Source organism: Pinus tabuliformis, chromosome 8 (genome assembly GCF_031772625.1).
Source record: "Pinus tabuliformis cultivar Carrire ecotype Pingquan chromosome 8, CPIR1, whole genome shotgun sequence".
Lineage (NCBI taxonomy): Eukaryota > Viridiplantae > Streptophyta > Pinopsida > Pinales > Pinaceae > Pinus > Pinus tabuliformis.
The window spans coordinates 1,572,513,137-1,572,538,057 of NC_142294.1; the positions used below are offsets into that span (position 1 = coordinate 1,572,513,137).

The window sequence follows — 24,921 nt, forward strand, 5'->3', positions numbered from 1 at the left end:
TTCTGATCTTTCCGGTATGTTGCCTGTAACATCCCTGGGGGGATGTTCTTACTATATGACATTTACTGATGACTTCTCTCGCAAAACCTGGATATACTTCTTGAAGAAGAAGGATGAGGCTTTCATGTGGTTTCGTACCTTCAAAGCCTTGGTGGAAAATATGACCGGAAATAAGATCAAGATTTTGAGGACTGACAATGGCACTGAATATGAGTCAAATGAGTTCAAAGACTTTTGCAGAGAAGCTGGCATTAAGAGGGAGACTACCACTGCATATACTCCTGAGCAGAATGGTGTTGTTGAACGCAAGAATAGGACTATTGTGGAAGCTGCCCGTGCCATGCTATGTGACCAGGGTCTTCCAAAGTTTCTGTGGGGAGAAGCTGCAAATACTGTTGTGTACATTCAAAACCGATGCCCTCATTCCGCTTTGGACTCCAAAACTCCCGAAGAGGTTTTCTCTGGTAAGAAACCTGATGTCTCACATTTTAGAATTTTTGGATGTCCTGTCTATTTTCATGTGCCGAAAGAAAAGAGAAGTAAGCTGGATGCTACTGGGAAGAAAGGAATGTTTGTGGGCTACAGTGAGACTTCTAAGGCATATAGAGTCTATGTACCTGGTCAAAGGGAAGTAGAGATAAGCTATGATGTCACTTTTGACGAAGATGCTTCCCTAAAGAAAGTAGTAGATCTTCCTAGATCTGAAGAAAACCATGAAGAAAGACCTGGAAATCTGGAAGAACCCCAGGATGAGACTATGCCTGATGTTGAAGGGCCAATGGACCCTATTGATCCTTCCCCTTCTCTAGGAAAGAGGCCATCATGGCTCAGGGACACCCTCGAAGATGCTGAGGGTCATGCTGCCCCAAGGGGAACATTCCGAGAAAGTAAGAAGCCGTGTAGATACCAAGGGTATCTAGCTGCCATGAGTACTATTATACAATCTGAACCTGGATCTTTTGAAGAAGCCATCAAGCATCAAGTCTGGAAGGATGCTATGCATGAAGAATATGAGGCTATTATGAAGAATGATGTCTGGGATGTGGTCCTGAGACCGAAGGACAAATCTGTTGTCACCGCTAAATGGCTCTACAAGATTAAACATGGATCTGATGGGAGTGCTGAAAAGTTTAAGGCAAGATTTGTTGCCCATGGCTTCTCTCAAAAGGAAGGAATTGACTATGACGATATATTTGCACCTGTGGCTCGATATACCACCATCCGATCCATCATAGCCCTTGCTGCTACGCAAGGATGGAGTCTTCATCAGTCGGATGTCAAGACCGCTTTTCTGCATGGTGCAATAAAGGAAGAGGTGTATGTAGAACAACCTCTGGGATTTGAAGTTCAAGATCGAGACACTTATGTCTGCAGGTTGAAGAAAGCCCTCTATGGGTTAAAGCAAGCACCCAGAGCTTGGTATGAGAGGATGGATAGTTACTTGATGAAGCTGGGCTTCACTCGAAGCAATGCTGATCCAAACCTTTACTTTAAGGTTAAGGAAGGAAAGCCTCTCATTCTAGTGCTGTATGTGGACGACCTCTTCCTGACAGGTGATGACCCTCTCATTCATCAATGTAAGAGGGAGCTTGCTGCTGAATTCGAGATGAAAGACCTAGGACTGATGCACTATTTCCTAGGCCTGGAGGTCTGGCAGAGACCTGGAGAGATTTTCCTTTCTCAAGGAAAGTATATTGTGAAGCTTCTGGAAAGATTTGGGATGGTGGACTGTAAGTCCGTGTCGACACCAATGGAACTCAACTTTAAGAAGTTGAGTGGCAGCGCTGCAGGGCCTATCTTGGCCAATCCTACTGAGTATCGTCAACTCATAGGAGCTTTGATGTTCTTAGTGAACACCCGTCCGGACATATGTTTTGCAGTGAATACTTTGAGTCAACAGATGGTTGAGCCTCATCATTTTCACTGGGTTGGTGCCAAGAATATTTTGAGATATCTTCGGGGCACGATAAACCATGGGCTGAGATACACTGCCGGGAGTGTGATACTCCGGGGATATACTGATGCCGATTGGGCTGGCAGTGTGGTGGATCGTAAGAGCACATCTGGATGCTGTTTCAATCTTGGTTCTGCTTCGATCTCATGGATGAGCAGGAAGCAGAAGTCGGTGGCTTTGAGCACCGCGGAGGCCGAATACATTGCTGCTAGTATGGCCTGTTGTGAAGCAGTTTGGTTGAGGAAGCTCTTTAGTGAGCTGTTCCAACATGTGCTAGATACCACTGTAATACTCTGTGATAATCAGAGTGGGATTCGTATGACTGAGAATCCTGTGTTCCACGACCGATCCAAGCATATTGATATCAGGTACCACTTTATCCGGGATATGGTACAGCGAGGCGCCGTAAGGCTCGATCATATAGGAACTGATGAGCAGGTCGCGGATATTCTCACTAAGCCCCTGGGGAAGGTCAAGTTCCTAACCTTCCGTGAGAGTCTTGGTGTCGTGGAAAGACCCTATGATGTGGGTCCTGTTGGACGATGAGCTCTGGGAGCTCTGGGGGGCTTTGGGGATAGCTTCTCGGAGCTATAAGCACTCATAATGCTTCTGCCCCACCCTTGTGATTATTGAGCTGGTTCACCACTCATTTAATCTGTGCCCCGTATGCATCCTACCCATTGAGTTCAGGGCTCATGGGAAGTACCTCTCATTTGGCCAATGAGGTGTGGAAAAGCTAGAGACTATTAGCAAAGACTGATGGACGCATCAGAGATTGCCGTACTCTCTATCTAGGATGGCATGGTCCAACCACTTGATCTGGGATCAAGATTTGTGAGGTCTGGGCCTTCTGGACTGATTATGTCAGTCGGGGAATGATGTCTTTGTGACTGACCCACTTCTGTTCTGAAATAAAGAAGCCAGCAAAGCAAGTTTCGGCGGGATGACTCACGATGTTAATTGCACTAATAGATGGAGTTCTCCCTAGTTGAGAGGGAGTGTTAAATTTGGACAACTAGGTCCAAACTCCATGTTCTGATGCTCAGATTAAGAGGCTAATATTTTTGTTGGATTCCTCTTTCTGAGAGGTGTAAAATCCATATAAAAATAGTCTTAATCCGATGAGCAGAACTTATATTTTGAATTTATTATTCTTAATAAATTATATGTGCAAAGGTCAGCCAGTTTTGTAATGTAGGCTCACATGCCCAACAGATGTGTCACACACCCTCATTGATGGATATATATATACAGGAAAAGTTGGAGAGAATTTGATCACAACACAACTCACATCTTCCTCTCTCATCCTAAAAAATACGAGCTACCTGGAGGACGAATTTCAGCCACACGTGGGAAGGACGAAGAGGATTTTTCTGCTGCTAGGGTTTCTGCTGCTAGGGTTTCGCAGAAGTTTGACCAGCGTTGACTTTGGTCAAAGCTTGGTCCAAACAAGCTAAAAACTTGTGGGAGGTTCGATTTTTGAAGGCCATACTACCTGGCACAAAAATCGAGGTCAAAGGGTTGACCGTTTTGCTGCTGCGTTGACTTTTAGCTTGCTGCCCCTGCGTTGACTTTTCAGGACAGCGTTGACTTTTGTAGAACTGACTTGGGTTGACTCATCTACTGGTTGGAGGGTTGTTGTGACACATGCTGGGCTGGCTGACCAAAGGAGACTTTGCTGGTTGAAGCATCCTGTTGACCGCCGAAACAAACACATACATTTTTCTTGTTTCTGATTTGTCTTCTGTAAGATCTGCTTATATGTTCTATCTGCATTTTGCTTATCTACTTGTATGATTGCTGTGAGAAAAGTGAAATTGCTCTTAGCATAGAACATCTACAAAACTTTACAGAAGGGCATGGGGAGAATTTAAAGGGTTAGGCTTCGAGTATGTGTCTTATAAAGGATATCCCTAAACCCTAGAATTCTTGTGGAAACTTGGGTTCCAAGTGATCTTTGAAGAATTAACCTTGATAGTGAATGGGACCACACGGGACCAAGTGGGCCTGAGGTTAGGTCAAGGGGATAGGATTTAGCAACCAATGATATGTTTGACCTAATTAGGGAGGGGAAAGGGATCAAGGAATGAATTTTCAATGAAAGACAATGCAAGGATCCTAGTGAGGTTTCTAGTCTAAGGGAAACTGTTGACCTCTACTGGTCAACTAGCCATGCAGTACACCCCCTTTTCTTGCAAAGAAGGGGCAGCACCTGATCAGCGTGTCCATGCCATCCTGCAGTCATCAGCAGCTTGATCAATCTAATTGTAAACCCAGTCTGCATGTATTAATTGTAAATAATCTTAGCAGATATGAGTCATGTATGTGAATTGCCTAGGTGGACCTAACTTTCTAGTGGTAATCTACGTCCCGGAAGGTTTTTCGTCTCATCGATCCATGGATCGGCAGACTTTTCCTTCAAACCTGACCCCAAAGCCGGGATGGATTTTGTCATTAGAACTTTAGGAGAATCCTAGTGTGTTGATCTGCTAGATTATAGTTGTGTCGCAGAACTGGGTGATTTGTGAGGGTCTATGTTAAAGGGGTTTTCCCCCTTAAGATGTAAATTTGTAAAAGTCATGATGTAATGTGTCTTGAGGGTTGAAAAATGTTTTAAATCCCCTCATGAGTCCTAAGTCCTAGGTCCTAGGTGATGTTTCCGAAGGCTTAGTTCGATGATCCATTTTAAAATGAATTAAAAAATTAATAAATTAATAAAATAATAAAAAATTAAAAAATAATAAAAAATCATAAAATAGAGCAAAAACCCTAAGATAATAAAATAATAATATTTTAAGTGAATGCATGCAAAATATTATTTTTTAATAATTCGACGGATGAGATCAGGAGATGTCTTGATCCTCATCAACGGTCGAGATCATTTCTACATGGATCACTCGAACTAGCCGTTGGGATTATTTCCTTTAAATAGGGTGCTAGGGGTCATTTCAGATCATTGGATCTGTGAGTCTAATACTGAAGTAGCTCTCTTGTAAATCTGTTTCTGGTTAATAAAAGAAGACTTTGGGGTCCATATCTTGCTGGTGTTACTCTCTTGAAATGCTGTGAGATTGTTTCATTTTCTGCATATGTTATTTTCAGCCGTTAATAATAGCTTTTTGTAGAGTATTGTGAGCACAGGTATCTTGTTCACTTGCTAGGGTTTGGGTGTTGTTAGGGTTTCTGAAGTAATGGCAGGTATCTCCATTACTTCCTGAGATCTAGCAGCATTTTTGCCCTCTTTACTGATGGTTGTTTCTGAGTTGTGCAGAAAACATTTTCTGAAGAAATAGTGTGGGCGTTAGGGGAAGTTCTCGGCTGAACCAGCCAACTCCCGCAAGCATTTTTTGTTGAGCCCAGTTGGATTTGATCCTGGGTCTATCATTCGGTTTATTTTTAATTTGCATGAGAGATTTTTCTGAAGTTCTTCACAGTGAAAATCTGAAAATTTTTATTTCTTTAAAATATTCCTGTGCTCATTGTTGAATCTGGCTGTTAAGGGGCCAAAAATTTGTACATTACTCAGTTGTTTTAGGGTTTCAAATTTTTGGGTTTTATTTCAGGTTTCAGTGACCATTACAATTGTAAGCATTCTGCATTGGGTTGTAATCTTTCTGACAGGCACGCTCAAATTCTGCAATTTTACCCTGGACGTCACCTGCGCAAGAGTTAATATTTTGCAGGGTATACGGAAGTCATTTTGTCTGCTTGCGTGGGGAGAAAAAAAAAACTGTGCCCAGCGAGTTACCAGTGTGCAATTCTTGCAAAACGTTCGAAATTATCTGCCATGCTCACCACCGGCTCAGCGTTTTTGGGTTTTACGATACCTGTACCCGCAAATAAAAGAAAAATCTCATCAACGCTGCAGCAGCACGTCATTTCGTCCAGCGTAAGAGGGTGACTGTGCGTCTCTACGAGTGGTCATCAGGGTAATCCATCGACTTATGAACTGTATCCGAATTTTATTTACGCACGGGCCACGACTTTGGACTTCGGCATTCATCGATTTGTAAAGCAGTGGATTGGTTGCAGTGCGGTTAATCTTCAGTGGCTAGATAGAGTTAGGATTTTTGGTTGCCGCTGCAACATGATCGCAAATCTTGTCCGCTCAACTGTGCTTCAGTCGCTTGAATCAAGCATCGGTGAGTTTTCAAGTTTATTCGCTGTCCCTTCCGCCGTCGTCCAGCTTCTCCACGCATCCGAAGCTCCTCCTATCGAAACCGCACATGAACCTGCAAAAAATACGCAAACCAAAATCGATTTTTTTTGTAAGCTGTCCAGGTAATCTGCGCATCGGTCCTCAGGTAAGTATAAACTCGTTTCGTTATTGCCATCGACCGTGTTCAAAATCCGTCAGGCGTCCAGCAGTCTATCACGCTAAATTCTTTTTAAGAGGCTGACGCGTTCGTTCTTTGCGTCTTATTAGGGTTACGATTTTTCTTTTTCAGCTTAAGCATCATCATCGTGTAGCAGTGTTTTAGTTTCATTTTGTATTTAAATTTTAGTTTTATGATTTTACGTATTCATGCTTTAGGTTTAATTAGATTAAGTTTAACATGGTTTTGTTTAGGGATTTAAGAGTTTCGTTTTAGGTTAGCTTAGTTATAGTTCAGATTTTATAATTTTTAAATTTTAGTTTTATTTTTTATATAAAAAAAAATAAAAATTAAAAAAAATAGTAAAAAAGATTTTATTTAAAAAAAATTTAGGCTTAGGTTTATATTTTTGTATATTTAATGTTTTAGATTTTAAATTTTTATCTTAGATTTTTTCTTTAAAAAAAAAAATAATAATAATAATAATAATAATAAAAATAAAAAGGTTAGCATAGATTGTAATTAGATTTTAATTCATTCTTTTAGTTTAAGTTAGGTTTTATTTAGATTTTTATTGTTTTAAAATCTTGCTTAGTTTAGATTTTTAGTTTTAATATTTTAATTAAAAATCATTTAAAAAAAAAAAAAATTGAAAAGCATAAAAAATATCGTGGAAATTTTCTTTGTCAGATCCAGTTGTTTTCGGGAATCATCACGCTATATCTTTCATGCTGAGATCTAAATTTTCAAGTCGAGATACGAAATATGATATCTGGTTAATGATTCTCGTGGTGGTTTAAAGCATTCATCTCTTCAAAATTTTCAGTTGCTGGATATCGTTTTGGTCATGTGATTTAGCTGATACCTTTCGATGACAAATGATTGTTGTTCACGATTTACGTTTCTATATCATCTAACAAGTAATCATCTTAACCATAATCTCTTAAGGCACTGGTCTGCTAAATTAATTAAATCTTTTTAGTGCTTATCTTAATTGTATCTCGTGTCCCCCAACCAACTGGTCGACAGTTGGCCTCATCATCTCACAGGGACTACCCCCCTTAGCCGCGGGAGACAGGCTTAAACGGAGGGATCGGGGATCAGAGTGACAGCCCCCGGTCTGAGCGTTGTCGTGTCAATCCGCGCGACAACAGAAACCAAGGGCAAGAATTGGTCTTCGAGCTAGGGCTTGCAATATCTCAAGATCCCACCATCGGAATTGCATGAAATTCGGAGGGCTTCTTGAGGACACGCCAGCGCAGTTGTGGACCAAAAATCGAAGTATTTGGATAGCTAGATTTGAGATAATTTATGCCCTAGGTGACCTAGAGGACTAGACCTAGAGAAGAGGAGAGGGGAGAAGGAAAATAGGTTTAAGGTGATCACCTTATGGTGGACTAGTGCCTAATCCTTTGGGGAGATTTGGAGTCAAGAGTAATTATGACTATGGACATTGAATTTTCTATGTCAAGGAGGCCTCAAAGACAACTTCGCATAGCATTAGGGCAACAGCAAAAGCAACTTCAAGAACTTTATACTTCGTTTTGCAAGATTGATGGCTTATCAAGATGAATTTCAATGAAGAAGCATCTCTAGGAACATTCATTCATAATACATGGCCCATACATGAAGCATCACTATCTAGAAACCGAATTTCCACAACTTCGCATAAATGGATGTAGTAAATTAGCCCTAGTATAGTGAAATCCCAGCAACAATGTATGTGACAAGAATAGAAAATAAAATAGCATTAAATTGTACTTACATGTATTAAGAGTATATCCAACCATCAAGAATTTGTCAATCAAGAAGCTCCAAGACAAGAGAAAATAATCCAAACATCAAAATTAATTCCATGCTCCAAAATTCGTCCTACAAGAAGGATAGCGAAATTCTCAAGAGAGATACAAGTCCAATCCAAGTGATGATGCTAAAATGAATTCACGTCACTTGTATTTATACACTTCTAATGAGTTCAATTTAGCTAATTAGGCCTACATTAGCCCCTAGAATAAAATAATGTGCAAAATAGCTAACTTTTGGTGACAAGCCCACCAAACTAGCTCATAAACAAAAGAATAAGCCTCTCAAGAGATCGAATAATCAATAGTACATGGTGTTTGGCCTTCTAAGAGGCCTGATGAAGTCCATATGTGGCATAATGAGAAATAGGACTCCCAACTGTAGTGGACAAGCGGTTGGCCCCTTGTTCTCCAAACAATAAACCTGTGGTGCTCCCAATGGGTGTGGGGGCACACAAGTAACCTCATGGGCCTCCAAGTAGATTGAAAATACTTGTAGACCACCTATAATGGCTCATATGATAATGTAAGTGATGTCACATCAGCATACAAGTCCTAGGTCATCTACCAAGTGCATGATACAACTGTGGGACCACTTGCGCATGGTGAACCAGGTGCATCTTCCTTGTCCAATAGATGAAACTTGAGCAATCTCTAAACATCTCTAGGGATCCATGGAATGTTGTCTACTATTGTGGAGGCCCATGGCTCTCTACACACACCTTACATGTGCCAATGTAGCCCTCTGGAAAGTTAAGACCCATATAGGGAGACCAAACCCAAAATGGAGACCATCTGTAATCCTGCATAAGATCCAATGCATCCCCTTGCCTTCCAGTACAACAAGTCATTTAAAGAAATCGAGTTAAAGAGCTTACAAACCATGGACAACAAGTGGGCACTTCATAATGGCATGCCCTTCCATAGTGGGCTTTGGCATGTGCTAATGTCTCCAAGCTCCAAGGGGGTTAACCAAGTGCCCTATTAGGTGGTTTCTACTTTTAAAGGGGATGATATGTCCAAGGTACATCCTTCAAATGGTGGTGGCATGTGATAAAGTGATGGTACGGAGTAGGGGATGGAGGGGGCAATCCTGGGTCACATGCCAAGGTACAAGGGTAGCTAATAAAGGGGAAGCCCACACTTGGGTATATAATGTATAGGAGGGAGAAATCATGGTACATGAGTCACCCCAGCCTTGATTTTTCCACCCTTCTTCATTTGCCTTTTGCCTTTTTCCTTTTATGATTTTTCTTGGGTTAACTACTCGGGGCTCAAGGAGTAAGAGCATGATATGTACAGTATAGTAATGGATACCCCCTTTGAGGTGCGACATTTCATTTCCCACCAGGGGTTGGGACAATCATGGGTTCTTGAATGATAAAAGAGGCTCATCTGGGGCCTACAGGAACCAGGGTGATGGCCATGAGAATGGAATAGAGCTCATGCATTGGCTTTTACCCATATGCTAAATGTGTTTGTCCCGGCCATCTTTTGTATTTTGTGGTATATTTTCCTGTTGAATATGGCCAATTATGCTTTTACTTTTCTTTTCAGTTGCATCAACCTCTGATTCATCGTTCCAGGCCCAACCCAAGGTGTGGGAAAGGGGAAGGGGAAGGCTAGCCCTATGTGGACCCAGTGGAAGAATGTGGACCCAGGTGGGAGGAATGACGAATAGGGTTATAATGAGCAAAAGGGGAGTGATATATGTGGATGAGGGAGGGACCACGCAACCAAAATCAGGGTTTCCCATGAAGTAACATCCCTAAAGCCCAAAGGTCAGTAAAAGAGATCCCATGGGACTAGGGTCCGAGGTTAACATCCAAAAGAGGTCTTGGGGACAAGAGCACAGACCTAGCCCACTCTTTCCGCTGAATTCCCCCATTAATCCATGCCCAAAAGTGTCCATGATAAGCAAACCACAATACTCAATTACCAAATGCCAAGGCATACCTTCAAGTTCAGGAGGCTCATCTTCAAACATACAGTCATGACAAATGGGTGAGGGACCACATGGCTGGCTCAAGCGGCGGAGAAGTGGCACAACGAGCTAGTTGGTGGCTGCAAAGGGTTGTTGGCTGTCAATTGAGGACCATCTTGGAGAAAAATTTCTTTTAAGGATGTCACCTACAAAATGGTGGGTAATAGGATCCTCAAGTCGGCCTAAAGGAGGGAATTTGACCCCTTGAGAAGGCTATAAAAGGAAGCAATTCGACCTCATTTGAAGACATCACTCACAAGTTCAATCTATCAAGGAAAGAGTTCGATCTATAGCTGGGAAGTTGGGAAAAGGAGAGTGAAGTTCTAGAAGAAGCTGGGAAGCTGGGAAAAGGAGAGTGAAGTTCTAGAAGAAGCTGGGAAGCCGAAATATCTTGTCTTTGGGCTCTATCTCTCTCACACATGCGAAGAAGATAGGGTTTCTACAGCCAGAAAGAGACCGAAGTTGCCAGTTTGAATTGCTGGGGAGCGAAGTTGTTGTTGGGGAGCAGAATTGCAAGGACAAGTTGCTAGATAGAGCGAAATCCTTCTCTTGACCTTGTTGACCTTGGGGAGAGTTGTTTTGCTCTAGGAAGATCTCTAAAGGAAGATAGATCAGGGTTTCTGCGACAGTTGTTGGGAGGACGAAGTTGCTGGATCAAATAGTTGGGCAATTGCTGGAAGGACAAGGTTGTAGAGAAGAAGCAGTTTAAGGGAAGATCTTAAGGAAAGGGCTGACTTGGTACTAGGAGAAGGACTTGATCTAGGGATTGGGTCTTTGTATCTCATATGAAGCAGATTCTAAGAAGAGAAGAGCTTCCTATTTTTTGTCTTGGAGGGGTCTTGCCCTAGCTGAAAGCCTATATCTGTGTCCTCTTTTGTTGTTGCAGTTTTTTGATATTGTCGGATGAATCGATCTAACTAAAAAACATAAAGAAGATAACTAAGATTCACAAGCAAGTATCAAGGTTAAGAAAATAAGACATAATAAGCTTCCACTTTACATTTTCTAACACATTCCAGCATTGTCAGATCATTGCAGAATTCCAAACTTCTTCAAGATTTCATCTACTTCTTTTCTTCAATCTGTTCTACAAATTTTGCAACCCTGCGGGGATAATGTAAAAATGATTCTAGTATGATAAAAAATGAGTCATGTAAAAGGCCTAGTAGCTTAGGACTATACTAGCAGGTGAGTTCACTCTAGGGATTTTTTTCTTCAACCCATTATTTGTGTTTTTCAACACATAATCAATTGAGTTTTTCTCTCATATATACCCCAAAGCTAGAGTGCGGCTTGATGGTGAAGTCTTATGTGAGTCCTAATGTCTAGAATTAATGTATATTACCATACTAGATCATCTCTAAATTTTTGCAAAATTTGGTTGACTCTAAGTATCATATTTTAATTATTAAAAATTTCCAACTGACCGGAATTTTGAATAATTATTTGATGCAAAATGTAATAAGTGTTGTCTATAGAAGTTGTAGGGGGTATGAGTAATCAAAATTAGATCTGTACACCTTAACTTTCTATCTAGACACACTTTGAGGGTGGAAAAATATGTCTTTACCTCTCAAAACCCCATTTTTCTAATTTTTGGCAAAAAATGGAAAATAGTTAACCAAAAATCAACCTGAAAATAAAACGACAGAAAAATAAAAATTCTCTCCAAATGAAAATGATAAAAAATGAGACGGAAATTCCCAAATATTAAAGTGAAGTCAAAAATTTGTTGGAATTGCTTTTAACAAGAAGAAATGGCCCAAGGAAAAATTCGATGGTCCATAAAAAATGCCTATGCACCAAGAAAATCGAATTTTTTAAAAGGATGGTCCATGATGGTTAAATTGAATGAGAGTTTTTTGAGAAAAGAAAGATAAAAATAATTTTAGTGGTCCAAACCACTCCAGGATCAAATATTTTCTCCATTATCATATCCTTCAATACAAACGAATTTTTCTCCTAGAGATTTGTGTTAGCTCATTAAGGGTTTGAAATTTCTTGGATGAGATCTAGCCGTTAGCACTTGGGATCTAGACGTTTCACTTGGAGAGGGGTCTCTCTCTTTCATTTTTCTATTTAGGGAAGCTCCAAGCTCCTCATTGTAACATAAACATCAATTGTAGTTGAGCTCTTGGCTGGAAGCTCTACTTTGTACAAGAAATTTTTCTAAGCTAATAATAAAGAAAGTCTTTGGGGTTAATAGCTTTGTGGTATTTTTCTTCTACATCTATGGTAATATTTTTCTGATTCATTTGTTCTTAATGCTCTACTGGTAAATAATTAAATTGTTATTTCCATTTGCCATATTTTGGATCTATTGATGTACAATTATCTTGCATTGATATTTGGATTAGAGAAACACTCTAGATCTAGAAGCGCTAGTGGGTTTTCGGTTGAACCCCTAGTCTTCTTTTTCATTGTGCTATCTAATCCCTTCTAGATCTAACATTATCTTTCAAAAGTGTGTAGAGATTTTATTTTTTCTGAATCAAATCTTGGGCGTTTAGGGAAGTTTTTGGTTGAACCAACCAACTCTCAAGGCATAGAAGTGGAAGAACCCACATAGATCTCTCTCAAAGGCTTATCATAAGATTATTTTTAAAGGGATTTTCTTTGCCATAGCTTGTAAATCTTATCATTAATTATTCAAATCTATCTATTTATGCACTTTATTTGTCAGATCTAGCTATTTTAGAGCTTATATTTTGCTACCCAAGAGCGGAGTTATCCTCACACTCTTTGGGCTAGTAGATCTGTAAAAATTTTGTATATATTTCTAACCCATTTTGTACATATATTTCTCTTGTAAATAGATCTTGTATATATCTTGGATTTCTTCTCTATTTTCTTGCAAATTTGAAGAAAGGAGTAAGGGTTTGGCTTGGAGAATTTTCTTGAAAATCTTTTCTTGTAGGTTGAAGCTTGAGGATCGAAGAGATAAATTATTTTTTGAAGCTAAACACTTGTTTGTTGATCAAACCCTCTCCTCTCTCCCGCACAAATCCTTGACAACTAGGGTTTTATTCAAGTTCAATTTTTTTTAAGAGATCCATCATCTGAGCCTTTGGAAAATTCAAGATCAATTTTTTTTTGGAGGTCGTCTTCATTTTTAAAGCAAGATCGATTTTTTTTGGAAGTTGTTTTTGTTTTGAGGCATATCTCTCTAAACTGCAAGCAAAGCAGAGGCTTCTCCTTGCTTCTTGTGTGAAATTCCTCCTTCTTAGACGTCTAGCATTTCGAGTGAAAATGTTTTTGAGGATTAGCGAGTTTTGTTGGAGGAATTTCCTTGTAATTTCATCATAAATTTTGTAAATAATTTTTTCATGATTTTCTTATTTCTTGAGGAAGTGTGTTAGCTCATTGAAGCTCATTTTTGTAAACCCTCCTTTAGAACTAAGCCCCCTTTTCTCTCTAAAAGGGTTTCAATTTCTAATATAATAAAAGAAATATTTTTCTTGAGGGAGCTTCGGGTTTTTCCCCTTGGTATCCATATCTCCTCATTTGGTAAGAGAAGCTCCTGGATAGCTAGTCTCTAATTTGTTTTCATTTCCTTTGCTAGCTTAGTCATTAGATCTAATCACTAATTTGTTTCATTTTGCATTTGTTAAATTAGTTTTCTTGCTCTAGTTTCATTAGCATTTCTAGATCTAGATCTAACTTCATTTGCAAGTAGTTTCAATCACTTGTTATCTTCTTGATCTAACTTCCTTTTATTTTCACTGAATAATTTCATTTGCTATTAGATCTAATTGGTATATCCATTGAAGTAGCTTTATTCCTACGATCTCATTGTCATTTGCTTCTTGGTATAATTCGCTTTGCTTCATTAAGTAATTGACATAAGCTATTCTCACATTGATTTCATAACTTGTGCTCAAAGTATTATTTGCCTATTTGATCATATAAGTGGAATGGTATTCGCTATTGATAAATCTTAAGACCTTTTACTTTTGAAGCATCTCATTCTAATTGTATCTCATGTGAAGTAATTAATTTCATATCTAATATGCATGTTAGATATAGTTTCCATATTATATTCTCTAAAATTTACTTCCAAGCATAAGCTTTGTTGATAGAAATTTAGGACACCCTTCCCTAACTGTCATTCAATTTCCTAAATTTGAGTTTGGATCAAAGGTTAAAACGTGTGACCTCGCAGTTCTCTTGTGGTTGAGTCCCTTGTAGGAAGGAAAGCACACAGGTTGCATTGAAGTCCTAAGGGGGTATTGTTAATGAGAACTTAGCCTTCTCCCTTAGCCCTTCTGGAAACTACTCGCTAGTCCTTAACAAGTTGAAGGAGTTGAGGGGAAGACAAACCTTAGATTAGGCATATAATAAAATTTACCAAGATTACTTGATCTCACACACTCACATCACATACACTTGTTTGTATTTTTTACACAATTGGTTATCGTATAAGTTAGGTTGTGAGAATTTTATCGAATTTGCAAGCATTTTAATCATATTCTTGTACTTGTTTATCTCACTTCTATGCTCATATTAATTGTCCTTTAAAGTTACATCATATTTGAGCATCTCTCTTTAAGTAAAAGCTCTTTATTTCCTTGCAAGATCTAGATCCATTTATTGCTCATATCTAAAAGTTATATATAATCTCTTACAAGTTTTCATACATTATCCTTGTACTTGTTTATTTCAATTTCATGCTCAATGTCTTTCAATGATTGTATCACATTGGAGAAATTCTCTTTGAGTACAAGCTTTCTTCTTTTGCAAGTGCTATCGTAAAATCTTGTTGCTCACATCTCTAAATTGTTCATAATCAATTGTGGTTTTAGATTACTAATGCTTGTCTTGCAGCAATGCTAATCATATAACTTGTAAATCATATTTAATTTGCAAGTATTTTGATTTTCCTTTGAGCATATATTTCTTGCAAGTTATATTTAAAGGCACTAGTCTAATCATAATTTGTCTTGTAGGATATCTTGTCGATTTCATTGAATCTACCTTGTTAATATTTATATGCTCATAAACATTCATACTTGCTAAATCAATCTCTAATTTATCTTCAAGATATATTGAATGGTGATTGCCTAACCATCTCCTACAACTTGTTATCTCTAACAAGTTTTCTATTAGATATGTTCCTTAGGGACCACCCCCCTTAGCTTAGCTAAGAGAGAGCTTAAATGGAGAGAGTTGGGCATAGGTGACAGTCACTTCTCTGAGTGTTTCGCCTTTAAGGCCACACCTAGTGGGATTAAGGACTTTTCCCACATTAATCTAGGTGTGCATCCTAGGCGACAACAGTACTGAACTAGCCAAGTCATGTATTGATTCAACCAGTCCAGTACCAAATGGTCCAAACCAATCCCCAATCCATTTAGGAGGTTAAGTCTATACCCATGACAGTTGAACTTGGTCAAGTCAACCAAGTCTGAGTCCATGTCAACATTTTTTTTAAAACTACACTTGCAATAGCTGGCTAATATGTTCCGATAGATGACACTTTGTTTTCACCTGTATTAAGTGGAGGTTGTTTCTTCTTCATATTACAAATTTATCAAGATGGATATGGCTTTAGTCTCTCGCTTGTCCTCTAACAATATGTATAGTGCTGGATGATTTATGGACAATGGAGCTTCAAGACATATGACATATTATATGTCATTATTCAACAGATTTCAAGAGCAAGGGGGAGGCATGACTATGAAGCTTGGTGACGAGGCCACTTATCCTATGAGAGAAGTTGGCTTCATTTATTTTCAAATGCCTTCAAGTGATGTTCTTGAGTTGGATTTTGTCTTGTTCTTGGGTCAAAGAAGAATCTTCTTTCAGTTTTGTTTATGATGGATGCACAATGTAGAGTTGCATCTGAGAGACAACATTGCACCATCAGTGATTGTAATCTCAAATGGTAAATATTATTTCCATCCCCAAGACACAAGGGGAAGCTTGGCAACATCCCCAAGTCATCTCCTTTATGATGAGTATGTCCACTACAAGTAACCAATAAAGTTTTCTGATAGTACCTGCTAGAGGTACTAGCAGCAAGTAAAAGGCAGAAGGAGAGAAGTCGTGTAAGTCAATATAACAGGAGAGAAAAGGGCCTGAAGACACTATTCAAATATGGAAAGCAACACAGAGGATAGGTGAAGAAACCTTCCTCCCATGAAAGGAGGTTAACCAATTTTCTCACTATATGCAGCATATTTTGTAATCTTGTAATATAAGCCATTTTTTTCCCAAAAAAAATTTGCTTCAATGAACAATCCTAAGTGGTATCTACTATCACCATTGTACACAGTAAACTGGTTTGGGAGCATAAGCTATTCATCCACCATTTCTAGAATAGGTGAATAAACATATGATCACAATATAGCAAATATATTTAGTGCTTGCTCTCAAATCCCTTAATTGGATAGTTGAGATCTGTAACATGTCATCAGAATGAACCATATGAGTTCCATCAATTAATACATCCTAACATGAACGTTCTTTAGATTTCATTAGTGTGCACATCATTTCAAAGTGAGACAGAAAAACCCATCGATGCCTCCTTCTGCAAGCCCCAACACAATTAAAAAACTGGAGAAAGCAGCAGGATAAATTACTAAAGCTAGCAGTAATTACAAATGAAACATAGACTCAAAGTGTTGTATCCCCAAATATCTAATGATTCATCGCACAACAGTCCATCTCTACTATCTAGGGTTACACCATAGGTTTTTATCGTGGCAATTGAGCATTGTTTTGGCAAATTCATAAAATCTAAAATATAATCCACGCTTTGCAGCAACAATTTAACATTTCAGTTGACCAAAATATGTTCATAACAAGCATATATTGACTACAAAAGCAGGGCAATCACATCACTTTGTTCCAGAAACTTGATTTAAAGGAGGACAATCGTTAATGAGAAAACTCTGATAAAATTACGTAGAGCCTTATATAGCACCTTTAAAATCAAATATGGGTGAAGACTTCAAACAGAAATGGATCAACTGACCCTTTTTATTGGTCATTACTATGGACAACATATTTTAGTTCATTGGTCTTTGATTCTCTCACTAATGACCATTCAAAAAAGTTAAAAATAAACTGATAGGACTTCATCAAGACTTACATGCAATGGTGTATGTAATTAAAAACTGATAAGCAAGCTACGACTTATGCTTCTAAAAGAGAAGAATTTGCCTGCAGTTTATGACTAAAATACAAAAGTATGGTCACAGGGACTTCAAGATTTGTATAGACAAGATGGTTGTAACTTGTGACACTTCCAAACTCCATAACCTAAAACGTAAATATTAATCAATAAAATGGTGCACCTTTGTTATGATGCAGTCACAAGCTCCCATCCATTCCTCCATGTTGGTCTCAAAGCCCCTTATCTAGACAATTATTGGCATCTCTGTCAAGTTAGGCATGCTGCTTCTCACCACGTTATGAATTTCTATAGTTCCTACTATTCAATAACCAAATCCCACCTATTAATTTAATTAGCTGCTATATAAAAAGAGAGGAAAACATTATGCTTCCAGTTGAGATTAACATAGGTGCATACATGAACAGCACAAGATAAAACTTAACAACAGGAACAAAGGTTCCAATTACAAAGCATCATCAACAACATCAAATCCTTAAATTTATTGCAAACTAAAGAAACAGCTTTGATCCACAATAGTTGTTACTGAGTGCAGAGTTCAGCCAGTTACTCAAAAAAGGTTGTATGATGTATACTAAAGAAATGTATTAAAATTCACTCTTCAGAAGCTTACCAACAACAATGCAAACTGAAGGAAGACAGGGATGCAGCAGAAAAGGCTAATTTTGGACAGCAATGTGTTGATAGAATATAGCAAACAGATATATTTTGGAGGAGGCTCCTTGACAAATACATTACATTGAAACAGAAGTTAGCTAAGATATCGGACATGCACCCCCAGGCCTGCTTGTCACATATCCACAAGTTAGACAAACTGGCAAACATGTTGAACACAAATGACATGCTAGGCAACATGTCAGACCAAGCACGCCTCCCCTCGAATCCGCTAACAAAGCGCGCTCCGCTCAAAAGCGCTAAGGGAGTGACCTTGGGAGCGTGCTCCCGATTAGTTCCTGTTTGGGAGCAAATTTTGGGAGCGCACCCCTGCCAGTAAAAATCCGCTCCCTGGTCGCTCCCACCAAAAAAAATTCACTCCCTCCCTACTGCCTGTTACCCACCACTAGTGGGTGACCCCACAGGAGAATTTTTCTCCTTGATCTGTCTTCGGCTGGCAATCACCAACCACCAATGTAATCGATATTGTGCTAGTTGATCTCTACTCCCTGAGCCAATCATATCTCCCCTCGCCCATCTGTAGAGAGTGTATGTTTGAAGGGGGCCATCCAATCCTAAAGGTATGTCTTTCATTGTACAATCGGGTGCTTATGCTTGTTTTTCCTTGGGCACACTTAGGTATGGATTATTGGGTGACTTAGAAGGAGGAAGGGTTTTCACTGTAGTCTTGTTCCCTCACTTTAAATGGAGCGTTAATCCTTAACCCTAGTCCTGTGGGATCTCTCATATTAGCTTATAGCTTCAGAATGGGCACTACTTGGGAAACCTCGATTTTGGTAGCGTAGTTCCATTTTCCCGTTTCACATTTTGCACTCCCTTCTGCACATTGCATGCCCTACTTCATCAGCTTTCCTCTCTGGGTCCACATGACCACTAGGTCCACAAGGCTCTGGCACTCCCCCTCCCCTTGTTCGCATGTCTAGGTTGGTACTGGAACATTGCCCCAAAGGTTGACACAACTAAAAAAGAGGATTAAAAGGATATCATGGCCACATACAAAAGGAAATAATACCACAAAATGCAAGAGATGGATGGGACAATATATAAGCACATGGGCAAAATCCAAATATGAGCTCTGCCCCTTTATCATTATGGTCATCACCCTAGTTCCTATTACCGCTCAAACTAGCAGGGTCCTAGGAGGGGATCCTATACAGCCACTACTAGGTGAAGTGGCAACAATGGAGCAATGGCCCACTATCACCTCAGCTAAAGCTCCTTGCTCTTTACGGACTTTCACCGATGGGAGGAGACCCGGTATAAGAGGAATCACAAGGATGAATAGATCAATGATGGGATGAGGAGTGATTCCTAAAGCCTATTCACAAGAGAGGCTCATATTTTGGCTTACTTGCTTTGGAAGCAAGGTGATGGGCTCTCTAGGAAGGGCTAAGGGGATACTTAGACCTAGGGTTGAGAGGTATTTTCTTGATATGAGGTGCCCTAAACCCAAGAATCCTAGAAAAATAAGGTTTCTAAGTGGTCCTTGTGGAATTGGAGTTGTAAGGTTGCGGGACCACAAAGAATCCCTAGTGGGCCCAAACAAGGTCAAGGGTTTGGGGTTGATCAACACACTAATGGACTTGACCAAATTAGGGAGGAGAAGAGGATCAAAGGAATTAGATTTCTCTTGGAATGTGAATGCAATGATCCTTAATGAAGCCACTAACCCAAAGCAAACTAGGGAAATTGTTCCCAAGCTATGGCTTGGGATATCTCGACATTCCACCATCAGAATAGCCTCAAATTGGGAACACCTCAAGAGGACTCACCAGTGTAAGTCTAAACCAATTTTCATCAAGTTTTGATGGCTACAATAAAATTCGTGTGATGCTCTAGATGGCCTTCTAGGTTAGGGATTAGAAAAGAGAAAAAGAAGGTGTAAAAGATATTCGTTTGGGGATCACCTCGGACTAGACCAGTGCCTAGCCGTTTGGGAGAATGGAGTCAAATGAAATCAACATTTAGATATGCTTAATTCCAACCAAGGAGTTCCACAGCAACTTTGTATGGCCTAAGCAACAACTAGGTTACAAAGGGAAATTTATACTTCTTTATATTGCAAACGATGACCTATCAAGGCAATTCATGAACATTCATGTGCCTCTAGGACAATAATTCACTATATTTCAAATGCTCATGAAAAATCCCTCACAAAGACAAGCCCAACAACTTCACATAAAGAGAAGCTACACTAGCTTCATGAACAAAAATTTTCCTTGACAATTTATGAGACAAAATTACAAATAAGCATGCAAAAGAAGTATAGCGAAATTATTCCAATCATCAAAATGCAAAGAAATCAAAGCTCCAAGACAAGACATTATGGTCTTCCAAACATCGAAATGCATTAGATCTCCAATTCATCTAGCAAAAGGCCAAGCAAAATTTCTAGAAGAAACAAATGATCCAAATCCAAGTGATGATGAGAGGAATGAACAAGCCCTCTCATATATTTATACAATCCACAAGGGGGTTCGAATAGCCTAATTAGCCTAATAATGCCCCAAATAATAAAATAGTTTACAATAATGATATAACTTGGTGACAAGCCCACCAAGATAGCTCTAAAATAGAAAGATAAGCCTCTCAAGAGGGTAAAATAGTAAACATAATGAGTCGTTGGGCCATTGAGAAGGCCTAGTGGAGTCCAAAGTGTGCCAATGTGTGAGAATAGGCTCCAAACATAGTAAATGATGTTTTGGCCCCTTGATATCCAAGCAAGTCACATGTGTTGTCCCCAAGTGAGTGTAGGGGCATAATGACATCCTCATGGATCTCCAAGTGCATCGATAATGGCAATAAACCATCTGCAAGGGCTAGGATGATGACATAAGCCCTCCCTTTGTCTCTCGCAGTGAGACACATCCTCATCTTGATCCAGGTGGATATTGGTGGCCACCTGCCAAGTCCACCTGGACCCCCACCATTGTCTTTCTCAGCATTTTTAGTTTCCTTAATTGTAGCACAACTTACTATTTTTAGCAGTTTTTTGGGTCCTGAACTTCCGGAGCCGTTTTGAGGCCCTAAACGACGTTTTTTGGGGAATCCGGGGGCAACACGAGTCCATTCCCCGTTCCAACAATGATAGTGCTCGGATAGATCTTTCTAATGAGCTATTGTACGCGTCAAACGGAGATCATATGCCAAAGTTACGACCCCGGGAAGTTGATGTACCAACTTACCCCCAAACGGGGCCCACAGTTTGGCGTTTCATCTCCTAGGGTTAGGTTTTGGAATGTTAAGGGTTTTTCCATTGTTTCTCAACAATAAATAGGCCTTCGAACCTCATTGTAACACAGTTCAGAGGCATGTAGCCATCACATCTCTTCTCAGAGATAAGCTACCATCGCCCTAGCTAGTTTATTGCCATTTCTGTTTGTAAGCATATTTCAGTATTTTCCATTAATGAAATGAAGTATTATTTCCGCTGCATCTTTGTGTATATGGTTATCTCTGTAATTTGTTGCGTTCCTGTTTAAATCCGGATCAGTGGTATCAGAGCGGTCTGCTTTTTCTCTGTTTTTCTTTGCATGTCCCCAACAAGGTCGGGATATAAGGAGTTAGGGCTTGAACTGGTTGAACCTTTGCAAGACCAGCCTCGCAAATCCCGACGGCCTCCCATGGCGGACGAGAAGAAAGACGAGGGGGCAGGAGATCCCATCAAAATCTTGCTCGAAGAAGCGCTCGAGCGACAACGGAACGCGATGATGGACAGCTTTGCGCAGATCCTTCAGCGGCTACCCAGAAGCGGCGCATCGGCTTCCAGCAGCTCCTCTGGAAACGCCACACCCTTTAAGGTACAAGTTAATTTTGAAATCCCCATATTCGAGGGTCAGATAGACGCCGATGCCGTAGATAAATGGTTAAATCTGCTAGAGGGTTATTTTTCTGTTCATGAATTTTCGAGTCGGGAAAAGATTGTTTTTGCTCTTCTCAAAGCAGCCCCCCACGTCAAGGACTGGTGGGAAACCTACTGCGAGCAGAAGGATGAAAGTACTGGCTCACTATTTTCAGCCGCACCCACCTGGGATTCGTTCCGGGATGCCATCAAGGAGCAGTACTACCCTGTCGGAAGCTATGAGGATGAATACATAAAGTGGACCACACTGCGGCAGGGAAGGGACCAAGACGTGCCGGAGTTCACCAATCTTTTCCATACCCTTCGCACAAAGTTGGGTATCAAGGATTCGGAGCAACATTTGATACTCAAATACCGTGGCTGCCTGCACAAGTACATCCAGGAAGAAATACAGTTCCTAAACATCCCCTCGCTCGGCGCAGCATACCGGTATGCCGTCAAGGTCGAGCAGAAGTTTAAACAAAAGAAGCGAGACTTTGGATCTGCGAATCCAAAGCAGGGGAAAGGTGCCCCTAAACCACAGAACAAAGGACAAAGCCAAGGCGGGACAGCCCAAGACAACCAGCCGAAGCTGCAAGCAAAGAGCAACGCCGCGAAGCCGAGAAAGGACACTGGAAAATGGTGTGAATTCCATAAGAGCTCCACTCACAACACAAGTGAGTGTCGGGCCAAGCAGTCACTGGTGGCTGAGCTAAAGGTTTCAGAATCAGATGCATGTTCCGACTCTGAGTCAGAACCCGATAAGGGGTATGAAAAAGGGAAGCAGATCATTGATGCGGATCCCAGCGCCACTGTTGCTACCGCAAAGATCCAGAAAAATGAACCCGAAGATCCAGAGGAGGAGGAGCGTCTCTTCCACTCCCAAATGTGGGTAAAGGGCTCCCCGATACAGTTCATTGTTGATAGCGGGAGTCAAAAGAACCTCATTTCGGCAGAGGTCGTGAAGCGGTTGGGCTTACCGACCACAGCACATCCACAACCATACACCATTGGGTGGCTTCACCAAGGGCGAGATCTTCGCGTGAGCCAGCAGTGTCGCCTTCCATACAACATCAAGCCCTTCACGGATGAGGTATTGTGTGACATTGCTCCCCTTGAAGTTTGTGATGTATTACTAGGACAACCATACTTGTGGAAGCGACATGCTGTGTATGAATCAAGGCCCCGTGCTGTTATTATTACATTTGGAAATAAGTTGTTCAGGATACCAGAGGTAGCACCACCTGCCGCCATCTCTTTGATTACTGCAAAACAATGCAGTAAGATCATTTCCAAAACCAGGAAATTTGTTTTCCTGATGATACGCCCTCAAGGGAAGAAGAAGACAGTGGCCGCGGCCTCCAAACGGGGTCCCTCTGCACGGCAGCTACAGATGGACAAGATTGTGGAGGAGTACGAAGACATCTTCACCTCCCCGGCAGGGGTTCCTCTGCACTGTCAAGTCAAGCACTCCATCGATCTGACCCCAGGTGCGCCGCTACCCAATGGACCAATTTATCGGTGCTCCGTTCTGGAGAACAATGAAATCAAGAGGCAGATTCAGGAGCTCCTGCAGAAAGGTCACATCCGTCCGAGTTCTTCGCCCTGTGGGAGCCCGATAGTGTTGGTACAGAAGAAGGATGGGACGTGGAGACTCTGTATTGACTATCGGGCACTGAACAAGATCACTGTCCGTAATAGGTACCCGATCCCGCGGATTGATGACCTCCTAGACCAACTAAAGGGGGCAAAATATTTCAGCAAGATCGATCTGAAGTCAGGATATCACCAGGTACCAATTGAACCCTCAGATGTGTGGAAGACTGCCTTCAAATCCAAGGAGGGCCTCTTCGAATGGTTGGTCATGCCTTTCGGATTGACGAATGCTCCTGCAACCTTTATGAGGCTAATGGATGACATCTTGCGGCCATTCACCAACTCCTTTGTAGTAGTATACTTGGACGACATTCTGATCTTCAGCCAGAGTTGGGAAGAGCACCTCCACCACATCCGACAGGTTCTCCAAACACTGCGGCAACACAAGCTATGTGCCAATTTGGAGAAATGCACTTTTGGCATGACCGAGGTTCAGTATCTGGGATACATCATTGATGAACAGGGGGTGCATGTCGATCCAGCCAAGGTCCAAGTCATTCGGGATTGGCCCTCTCCAACCACTCTAACAGAGCTCCGCAGCTTTCTAGGTCTTGCCAACTTCTACCGCAGGTTTGTGTTGGGATTTTCTCATATTTCTTGGCCCTTGAGTCAAGTCACCAAGGGCGGGGCGAAAGCAAAATTCTTTTGGTCTGAATCTCAACAGAAGGCATTCAGGGAGTTGAAGGATCGCCTCTGCACAGCACCAGTGCTCGCGTTGCCAGATTTACAACAACCATTTGAGGTCGAGACAGATGCCTCTGACTATGCTATTGGGGCAGTCCTTACTCAACATGGACATCCAGTGGCATATCACAGTGAAACACTTTCAGACACAGTCCGGAAGTACCCCACTTATGATAAAGAGATGTATTCCATTGTACAGGCCTGCCGACAATGGAAGCATTACATTTTGGGGAAGGAAACGGTCATCCACACAGACCACCGACCTCTGCAGTTCATACAGACCCAAGGGAAATTGCAGAATGATCGCCATCAGAAGTGGTCTACATACCTGCAACAGTTTCACTTGAATATCAAGTATAAAAAGGGCAGCACCAATAATGTTGCAGATTGCCTCAGTCGACCACCGATCATGGCGCTAACCACCGTGCTCAACTCTTGCGGGCACGAGACTTCTGATTGGCCACTTCTCTACAAAAGCGACCCAGAATTCGGCCACACATACCAGACACTCTTGGAGGGTCGGCAGGTTGCAGATTTTCACCTCCAGGATGCCCTATTATGCCACCTCGGTCACCTTTGTGTTCCTTCAAGCGAGCGTGCCAAGATGATTTGGGAAGCACACTACAGTCGGGCTGCTGGGCATTTCGGGGTCGAGAAAACAGTGGCAGTACTGCAAAACTATTTCTATTGGCCGAATCTTCGACAGGATGTTGGGAAGTACATCCGATCATGTACTGCCTGTGCCATTGCCAAACCGACCATTAAGAAGCAAGGCCTCTATACCCCGTTGCCTACCCCTAGTCGACCTTGGGAATCCATCTCCATGGATTACATGTCAGGCCTTCCTTCCACTAAGCATGGAAATGACTGTGTT

General features: G+C 40.9%; 1 protein-coding gene across 7 annotated transcripts in view; it reads right to left on the reverse strand.

Moving 5' to 3' along the window:
* Positions 1-24,921, reverse strand: part of LOC149242031 (putative monogalactosyldiacylglycerol synthase, chloroplastic) — a 374,275-nt gene that overhangs the window by 226,823 nt on the left and 122,531 nt on the right. For all 7 annotated transcript variants that reach the window (XM_089374127.1, XM_089374126.1, XM_089374125.1 and 4 more), the window contains one exon: positions 17,355-17,417. In XM_089374127.1, coding sequence (XP_089230253.1) covers positions 17,355-17,417 — 63 coding nt within the window. The remainder of the gene's footprint in view (positions 1-17,354; positions 17,418-24,921) is intronic.